Source organism: Paroedura picta, chromosome 2, assembly GCF_049243985.1.
Source record: "Paroedura picta isolate Pp20150507F chromosome 2, Ppicta_v3.0, whole genome shotgun sequence".
Taxonomy (NCBI): Eukaryota; Metazoa; Chordata; class Lepidosauria; order Squamata; family Gekkonidae; genus Paroedura; species Paroedura picta.
The window spans coordinates 88,033,232-88,043,168 of NC_135370.1; the positions used below are offsets into that span (position 1 = coordinate 88,033,232).

At 41.4% G+C, this 9,937-nt stretch overlaps 1 protein-coding gene across 1 annotated transcript; it reads left to right on the forward strand.

The window, feature by feature from the left end:
• Positions 1-2,063: 2,063 nt before the first annotated feature.
• TNNI2 (troponin I2, fast skeletal type) lies at positions 2,064-8,523 on the forward strand. The gene is made up of 5 exons (XM_077321509.1): positions 2,064-2,219; positions 4,136-4,264; positions 5,607-5,696; positions 6,720-6,896; positions 8,047-8,523. The coding sequence occupies exons 2-5, from the start codon at positions 4,142-4,144 to the stop codon at positions 8,140-8,142; spliced, it is 486 nt and encodes a 161-aa protein (XP_077177624.1). The 5' UTR covers positions 2,064-2,219; positions 4,136-4,141; the 3' UTR covers positions 8,143-8,523.
• Positions 8,524-9,937: the final 1,414 nt, after the last annotated feature.

Genomic DNA, 9,937 nt, shown 5'->3' on the forward strand with positions numbered 1-9,937 from the left:
ATGACTCAGAAATATCTGGCAGTCAAATTAGGGCTCCATCTGCTGATACCCTTAAATGTGTATCATGTGATTCTGTTTGAAACAGAAAGAGGAAAAAAAATCCTTCATGTTGACCTATTTGGTTTCTTTTCCAACTACCTGGAAGCAAACTCTGTCTTTTGATCAAGCCCCATATGCAGTGAATTCTTTTTTTCCCCACTTGGATAAATTGTACACACATACTATTTTAGTGCTGTGGGTTTCTAGAAGGACCATTTCATTACAAACACAAGAACATTAAGATAGATGAATTGAAGTTTACTGTAGTTGAGCCAAGCATTTTCATTGCCTTTAGAAGACACTCTTAAAGGGCAAATTCTGCCCATGCTGCCCCTGTACTGCATGACCTTATCAGATTTCTTAAGCAGTCATGACTTGAACAGAAGGCCCTTAAATGAAAGTACAGCAAGGGTTATTCCGGTTCAGTCCTTGGCACCTCCAATTAAGAAGGAGTTCAGGTACCTGTGTTGAAAAGACCTTTCCTTTTGAGACCCTGGAGGCCACCACTGCTCAGGGTAGACAACTGAGCCAGATGAACCAAACGTCTCACGGAACATAATCCAAATATGTATGATGTGTTCAAAATATGAATTACTAAGTCCTTCCCACTGAAGCAACACCCATGGAAGATGTCCACATTGCAGAGTCATTCAAAAGGAGCAAAAGCACACCAGTAAAGACTCAGACATCAGCAAGAGATTGTAAAATTAGGTTGAAATGCCTGGAAATGTGCCACATAATGTAAACACAAAACTCTCAAAGCTGTTAGTAGAAAAAAGGCAGGATTCAACTGATGTGTCCTTGATCCAAACCTCCACATCCTTCCAAGGGTCTGTTTGCCATATGTACCTGACAGTATATTGACCCTTCCATCCTACAAATAAGAGACCACTATTCCTGGGGAAAAGTCCATGACCTACTAGGGAAGAGAGGCAGTGGCTGCTTTGAAAAGTAGGGGACAATTTTTGGCAAGTATTTAATGCATCGAAAGAAGAAGGGTTTTCCTGGGGAAATCTATGCTACAGCAAAATCTTTCAGTACATGGTGATTGTTCTAGATAAAATTAAGAGTATAATCCATATATGTTACAGTCTAGTAAAGACAACCAAAATGTAGCAACAAGCTATGGCTCTTCTCTTCGAGGGAGGATTCTGCATCTAGCACTCAAGGGTTGTTTTTGTACCTTGTATGAATTTACAAAGAAAAGTTTTGCCCTGTTTTAGGGATGCCAACCTCCAGGTGGTGGTTGGAGATCTGCTATTACAACTGATCTCCAGGCGACAGATAACTGATATTCACTTGGATAAAGGCAGACTCTATGACATTATTAACACACTCAAGTCCCTCCTCTCCCCAAACTCAATTTTCTTCAGGTTCCACATCCAAAATCTGCAGGTTTTTCCAAACACAGAGTTGGCAGCCCTGCTGGTGCTTACTACTCTCTGGCAAGGTTGAACATGCTGTTAAACTTCACTCCATGCTCCTTCACATTCATTTGCTGGTCCTTGACTATAGTACAACCAGCAAAGAACATGTGCATGGAGTTTGAATGGATTAGTAATTGTGGACAATGGACTATATGCAATGAGTAAAAGGGAGCACGGAACCTCTCTTCCCCTCACCCCTGATAAATCCTTGTATTATATTAACGGGCTCCATAAAAGTAGTTGGTAGAAAGAATCAGTGGTTGCTTCCTCGAGGCCTCTTGGCCCTGAAATCTACAGAAACTTGGGCAGTAGCAGCAGTAGAGACCTCTGCAACCCAGTAATTGATATTTATGCTGCTGTAAAATTGTTCATTCCTTGGAGTTCTGGAACTAACCACAACTAAGTGTGTAGGACTATCTGCCCGTGTGTGTGTGTAAAGTAGGATAGACAAACAGGATACATACAGAATACTGTCAAGCAGTCCTGCAAAACAAAAGCATTGCAATACATTTTGTTAAGACTTGGTATCTAAATACAACCTAATCATCAACCAGAACTCTTTAACTGGCTGTCCACCATAGATGACCTTCTCTTGATACTCTTTGTGGCTTGTACTTGTTTGTAAACTTGGCTAAGATATGTAGTAAGATCTGCTTTATGCGAGGATGCACTAAGCACTTATAGTGACTTGCTTTATCCTTTCAATTCTAGAAAAAGAAGAGGGCAATCACTGCCCGCCGGCAGCATCTCAAGGTACTTATCGTTTCCAATAGTTCATAAGGATGGGCATGATTCTTTACTACCGTGTTCACCTCTGATATGGTAATGTGTCTGCACCACACAGTATTCTCCTACTGGAATGGTGATACCACTTCCATAATGTGTGGTTTATCTACACATGGCCCAGAATCACCCAGATGTTCCACCACCGTATGTTTTCATCATGTTTCCAATACAATAGCTTAACCAATTTCAGCATAATATTGGCATTTTGTTGTGTTTGGATGTAGAACTGTCCCAAATCATATATGTCCAGTTGCTACAGCAATAAAGTCATGCAGGCAAGTGCTCCTGAACTTTCCTAGATCATTTCCTCATGTAGGTGGACAATGCACACTGCCTCCTGCTTGTAAATGTGTGATTGTAAACTGCACATCGGCCGTGTCCTGATCAGAGACCCCTCCCATGTTATCTCACTGTCTCATTGCAGTTTTTCCCTTCCCAATGAGGTGGCAGAGAAGACAGAAGCATGGACAGCCTGCAGGTTTCCCCCTGCTTCTTGGGTTGTCAATCAACGCAAGCCACCAATCCCCTCAGCAGTGGTTTGGGGGGCTTAAAACTTCCCCCCCTTCCCAAGTTCCAAAATTAATTAAAAAAAACACTTTCACATTGCTATGGGATCACGCCACAACAATAAAACATTTTTCAAGATTTCTTTTTGGGATTCTTTGTATAATGGTCTCGATTTATATTTGGGTAGATTTCTGAAAGGCTGTTCACGTTACTGTGCACACTATAGAGAACACAACAGTGCATTTTATTTCCATTGATAAACAGGCATGTCCTGTAGGAATGCAGGCCTCCCTGAGCCATATGGAAGGGCAGTATAAAAATCAAATAAATAAATAAAATTTAAAAGTGTAGTGATCCAGAAGTGGAGAGGGGAGGGTGGGTGTAAGCGTGGGCAAAACGCTTACGAGACTGTTGTGCATTTCTTCTTTCAGACAGGCTTGCCCATGTTTGCACCTTGTTGTGAGCCATGACAAGAAAGGGGAAGTGGATTCTCCCACATTCCCTCATTGTGGGAAAATGGGGATGAAAACTCACACCAACAATTAGAGAGCTATGGGTTGCTGCTGATGTCATGAGGAAGCAGCATTAAAACCCATGAACAATGAGAGACTGTGCAGCGGCAAATTCCTTATGCAGAAATAGTCCCAGTGTCCACCATTTACCTCCAATTGGTTCCTCTCTCTCAACATTTTTCTCCTAGCTGAGGTAACTGCTGGTATTGCAACTCAGCTGAGGAGAAAATCACTCTGTGTGGGAAAGCTGCTTGGAAGTAAGTCACAGATTGGGGTTCTCACTGTGCTTTTCATTGATGTTCTGCTGTTACAATCAGATCCCGTGATCTGTTACCTATTATATTTGTACCCTGTCTTTCCTCTAGGGAACACAGGGAAGTGTACACTCTTCCACTTCCTGTGAGGGAGATTTTGCTGAGAAAGGGAGTGAGTGGCCCAAGATGACCCAGTGTCATTGAGTGGGCATTAGAACTCTGATATCCCTGGCCCTTCTGGCACACTAGCCACATTGGCTTCTACCCAGTTTTGGGTGGGTGAATGGGGAAATGCAGCTTCTGAAACTGTTGCCCTGAATTCATCCATTATAGTTCTTTTTTCATACCTGTAATTTTTAAGGCTAAGACTTGCCCAAGCACATCCAGTGAATTTATGGCAGAATTGCCTGGATTTGTGCCGCTAAGCCATGCTGCTTCTGTCCTGCACTGCTCCCTGACTTGCTCTAGTCTAGCTGTTAGCTATTCAGGGTACATTTGTGTATCCCATCATGCACCTATAGTTACTTTCCTTCTATGACTTTTCTTTCCCTGCCTTCTGAAAATTCTTCTGCTTACCAATCATTGTACTTATTTGAATTGTATCCTCCAGAGTGTTATGCTCCAGGTTGCTGCTGCTGAACTTGAAAAAGAGCAAGCAGCTAAAGAACAAGAGAAAGCTGACTACCTGGCAGAGCACTGTCCACCCCTGCAACTCCCACACTCCATGCAAGAGCTGCAGGTAACAGTTTCATCCCCTCTCTTCACTGACACACAAAAGCAGCAACATTTGATACCAGTTTAGCACATTTACTTTGTTTAATACTCCAGTCTTAATCCGGCCTATCCTGAACAATCTGCTCCATGAAGCAAGTTCATGGCAACTTCTTTCTGCTCATTCATGAAATGCAGAAGATGGTTAAACATGCCTAAATTTGCATTACTTGACTATATACAGGACAAACTATTGTGTAGATCTTTTTTGACATACTCTAGAGCAGTGGTCCCCAACCTTTTTATCACCGGGGACTGGTCAACGCTTGACAATTCTACTGAGGCCCGGGGGGGGGGGGGCGTCTTTTGCCGAGAGATGTCACCACCACCTGAGCACCTGCTCCACTTGCTTTCCCACCACCTGCTGGGGGTGGGTGGGCGCTGCCAGCAGCAGCTGCGCAGTGCCATGCCGAGGGGGAGCCCCAGCCATGGCGGCTGCTGGAGAGCACCAAAGGTGAGCTGGCAGCAGAGTGGCAGATCAGCTTCTGAGGCAGCAGCCAGGGGGGAGGAGGAGGAGCCACAGACCGGTACCGACTGATCCACAGACCGGTACCGGTCTCTGGACTGGGGGTTGGGGACCACTGCTCTACAGTATTGTTTAGATTGCACATGAGAAGTTGAGCTGATCTGGCAAATTCCATATTGTAACAAGGTTCAATTTAGTTAATTGATTATTTCCTCCCACTTTCCTGGGACTAAGCTCTGTTCAATATAGTTGGACTTTTTAGGGCTGCTCCTTAGTTCCCTGGGCTAGGTCTCGAGAAGAGGGAGGGAAATGTTGAAGATCTTATATTATCCCTCTCCATGTATTGTATGGGACTTGAAAAGATATATAAGGGCAGTTGCTGGTGTAAAGTTATGCCAGTGCTTGGGGACTAAGGTGATTTATGATATCACCAAATCCTATACCACTGCCAACACACTGAATGCTCATTCTGTTTATGCTGGAAGGAGTGGCACTGGTTTAGCACAATGCTACTGCAACTTAGAACCAGCATATCTCCAGGATATGGATAGGCAATCATTTCTGTTGTGGAGAATCAGAGCATAACATGGGGTCCTAAGAGACATTTTGAATTATTATGCCCATAAAGGTTTCTGAGTTCTAAGACATTTAGAATCAACTGTATCAAAATACAATGCGTAGATTTATAAAACTATACATCCCTACATCAGATTCAAGTTTCTCTACAGAAGGCTACAAAGAAGAGAAGAAGAAGAAGAGTTGGTTCTGGGTAGGAATGCTGGGTGGCTTGAGCAACCCTTTTTAAATATATATATATATATAATCTCTTCTTGTTTCTCAACAGGAACTGTGCAAAAAGCTTCATACTAAGATAGAGGAAGTGGATGAGGAAAGATATGACACAGAGATGAAACTACAGAAAACTACCAAGGAGGTAATCTTTGCTCAGGCACCCATCACTGTGCCAAACTGACCTCATGCAGCACATGTTGTGAGCTTCTAAGTTTAGTTATCCTACAGTGTTGGTTTCCAAATATGGGTTGGGACCTCCCAGTAGGATATAAGGACTTTATTTATAGGGGTCGGCACATGAGTAATCCAGGCAGGGAATAAGAAGTTAAGTTAGAAACCCTGAATTTAGATCAGGATAAAGGATCCTACAAAAAGATCCCAAACAAAGGCAACATTCAACACACACATGCACAAAAAAAAAAAAAATAGAAGTATTTCTCTTGACAGGATATAAAGGATGAAGTATAGGACTACTGAAGTGATATATCAGGAGCAGGAGTTTAGTAGACATGAAGGGAAAGCAACACTAGGAGCATGGTGTAAAGGGGTGCTGAGAGTAAGCCCAACATCTCTGGTAGAACATAGGGGAGTCTAGTCCCAAGACCTGATGCTAATCACTACTCTACTCCTGGGTTCCTTTTCTCTTCAAAATGAAACTAGCCTTCTCATGACTAATCTAAACATTACAGACTATTTATTTCCTCCACTTTGTTTTTTTTTTAAATCTGGAATGATATTTGCATCTGTCTACTGACACTGTCATGTAACAGACACCTAATATTTGGGGAAGGGGGTATCTGTTTTCAGCCTTTTGCTCCATTGGATTTGTCAGTTAGTTTTACATTTTAACCGTGGGATTTTGGAGGGCCTTTCAACGTACGATAAGTTGCCTTGAGCTAACAAGGAAAGGCAGGACAAAAATATGTTAAAGTAAATAAAATACCATACTTATCCTACTATGAACTTATTTTGTGTATGATTTCAGATGCATATCTAAGTGTTTTGTTTTTAAAAGTATACTAGTGAATGAATTATAGATCAGTGGGGTTAACAACCTCCTTCCACACTCATACTCATACAGACTGCCATCTAATTTCCGCCAACTTTCCCATTCTTGTAAAGTCATCTCTTATCCTTTATTTCTTCACATCTCTTTCTCTTGAAGCTTGAAGATTTGGGGCAGAAACTGTTTGACCTGAGGGGTAAGTTCAAGAGGCCACCCTTGAAGAGAGTCCGCATGTCAGCTGATGCTATGCTGCGTGCTCTTCTGGGCTCCAAGCACAAAGTCTGCATGGATCTGAGAGCTAACCTGAAGCAAGTCAAGAAAGAGGACACGGAAAAGGCAAGTTAACAAGAAACACATTCTATGAATTTGCTATACACTTGCAGTCAACTTCAATAGCCCATTGTCTAGCAAAGATCTTGCCTGTGCTAAGAGAGCAATAATGTGGCCATACAGTGCTTAATGTCTGGTATCTGTTTGTGCCCAGTTCTCAGTTGGCCCATCTAGTCTAGCAATGAGTATATTTATCCTTTCTACTTCCCTTTGTTATGACTTGCTAGCCTCGAATTCTTTCTTTTCCTTCAGCTAGTAATTGCCTAGCAAAGTCTATTAGAAGAAAATCTAGGATGCTTCCTATAAAAGTCAGTTCCATGCTAACTGGCAAATGTTGGACTTCTAACAGGGCACTGAGTGTTAAGATTATCTACTTCTACTATTCATATAATGTAGCTAACAGCAAACGTATATCATCTGTGGCTGAATACAAGATACAAGCAGGGCTTCCAAATCATTATTTAATGTATTATTTAATCCCTGGACCATTGCTAAAGTAAGACTTTATGCATTCTTTTCTTTTTTTACCTCATCTTTCTTACAATGGACCCTCACTATAGCTCAGAACAATGATTAAAACTATCAGGATAAAATGTTAAGCATTAAAACCCAAGCAGTATAGTGAGGAACTGGAAGCTATTCAAAATCCCTCATTTTTTGTATTCCTCTCCTACCTGACAGTATGGAAAATATCTAGGAATCCACCCTTCAGTATTGGTTAGTAAGGGCACTCCACAGGGAAAGTGTAACTACATTGGGCAGAAAAAGTCACATTAGGCACAAAAAGATGATGTTTGAATATAAAGGTATTGTTGAGTCAAAAATCACATTATATGTTTAATTAGAAAGTGATGGAAACAAGAGCAGGAACATTTTAACCAAATACTTGGTGCCTGCAAAATGATAAAAGACGTCCAGCAGAAGTAACCCAAATTTCTGGAAGGTCCCTAGTTATATAATCAGTTTTATATTTGCTTTCTGTAGAACACGATGCCATTTTGGAATTTGTTGATAAACATCCATCTGTCAGTCTGAGAGTTTCTGAACAAAACTGTATGAACCCAGCACACACTTTAGTCAAGAGCCTTTTAGGGTTTTCTCTGTCAAACAGGACTGTATGGGGTTCAAGCTCAAATGTTCCTCTTCTCCCTCACAGGAGAAGGATCTGCGTGATGTGGGTGACTGGAGGAAGAACATTGAGGAGAAGTCTGGAATGGAGGGCAGGAAGAAGATGTTTGAAGGAGGCGAATAAGAAACATAGGGCTGTTCATCCAGTCTCCACACCTTTTCCTTTTCCACATATCCTGCCACCTAATTTTCTGCCAACATTTCACAATGCTGTTTTTATGCTGACTTTCCTCAGGCCATGAATGTATCTCATAGAACAAGCCACCCTACAGAATCAACCTGCAGCCCAACCTTTCTTATCGCTGGAAAGACAACCATTTGAAAATACAAAATGTCTTGAAAACATTTTGCAGCAGTGATAGTGGCATGAGCTTAAAGTATTCAGTCATCCTTCAGTCCCATAATTATGTAGGTTCTCTTGTTCCAAAGAAAGCTGAATGATGTAAATAAAGCTTTGAAAGTATGGGTGAATTTTTAAGCCTTGGGAGGCCAAGGCAAGGCAAAACCATTGTGTGATATGGTGAATCATTTCCTGCTATGGGAACTGAATTTAAATATCCTACAGATGCAAGATTATTCAGTTCTTGTGTAGATGATGCGTACATGGAGAATTCATTGGGTACATTTTCATTTTTGTTTCTATTCAGAAACCTGCCCCAAACCTTAATGCAATCAAATGGCAAAATCAAGTTTTATCTAGTCGTCACCTATTTCTGGGGCATCAGGAAACGTTTTGAGGAAATGCTAGTATGACTGCAAAAATAGCCACAGCTATTCATGCATGAGGGAACAGCTACATGGGTGCATAATGCAGATTAAACCTATGTGTTCTTTTTCAAATGTCACAAAGGCTGCTGCTCCCAGGACCTCACTCTAATACAAAATGATGTGAGAACACCGGCCTCAAGCCAAAGGAAGATATATTGCTTTGGCACTGATGCAGGAAACTCAGTGCCTTGGTGCCAGCTAAATAGTATGAGTTGTAAGATACTTGGAAGTTGAAGGTTCATCTCACTTCAACTAGTTGAGTATTTTCAATGCCAGGGCATTTTTTTTTGGTCATTATTGATTTTGAAATCACTTGGTGGAATGGGGGAGCACTCTGCACATGTCACACACAAAATCTGTGCTGTCCTATATGATGACTTCACTGACCCCCTAGCCTGGCATCAGGCTAATGGGGCCAGCCCTTTCAATGACAATTATAAAATATATAAATCCCAAAGATATGCTTTGCTGACCACACTAATGATGTTTACAGTACGTTCCTAAACAGAATCACACCCTTCTAAATCTACGGAAGGGTGTAACTCTATTGATGATTGTGCTGTGCATCTACAAACTGATTTTTGTAGTCATTTCAGGCTGCAGTCCTAAGAACTCTTACCAGGAGGATAGCCCCATTGAATAAAATGAGACCTACTTCACAGTGAGCATGCATAGAGCTGCACTGTCAGGCACTCAGGTTTACAGCCCTAGCTGCTGAGTAAATCGAAATAGTCATTGTATAACAAGCACCTTCTGTACCTTCCTTGCACTGAAAATAATGCTGGCTGGTAGTCACCTCCTGTTTCCATTCTTTGAGGAGTTGCAAATCATGGCTGAATTTGATTTTGGATAGGTTTATTCTTAAAATAATTAACAATAAACACCATCACTATCTTCAAATATACTTCAAGTATATTTGAGATATGCAAAGGAAAATACCCTGGTAATATACAAAGGAATATACCACAACAAAAATACAAAAGTAGCAGTGCTATCTGCATGAGATTTTGTCCTCTGGTAGGCAATGAAGGCCATTGCAATGCAAAATTGCACTTTCTAATGTTTAATGTTATGTTAATGAAAGCAAAGAAAATGAACACCTTATACAGCCAGTGATTACCCTGCTGGTGAATAGCTATTACTATTAGTCT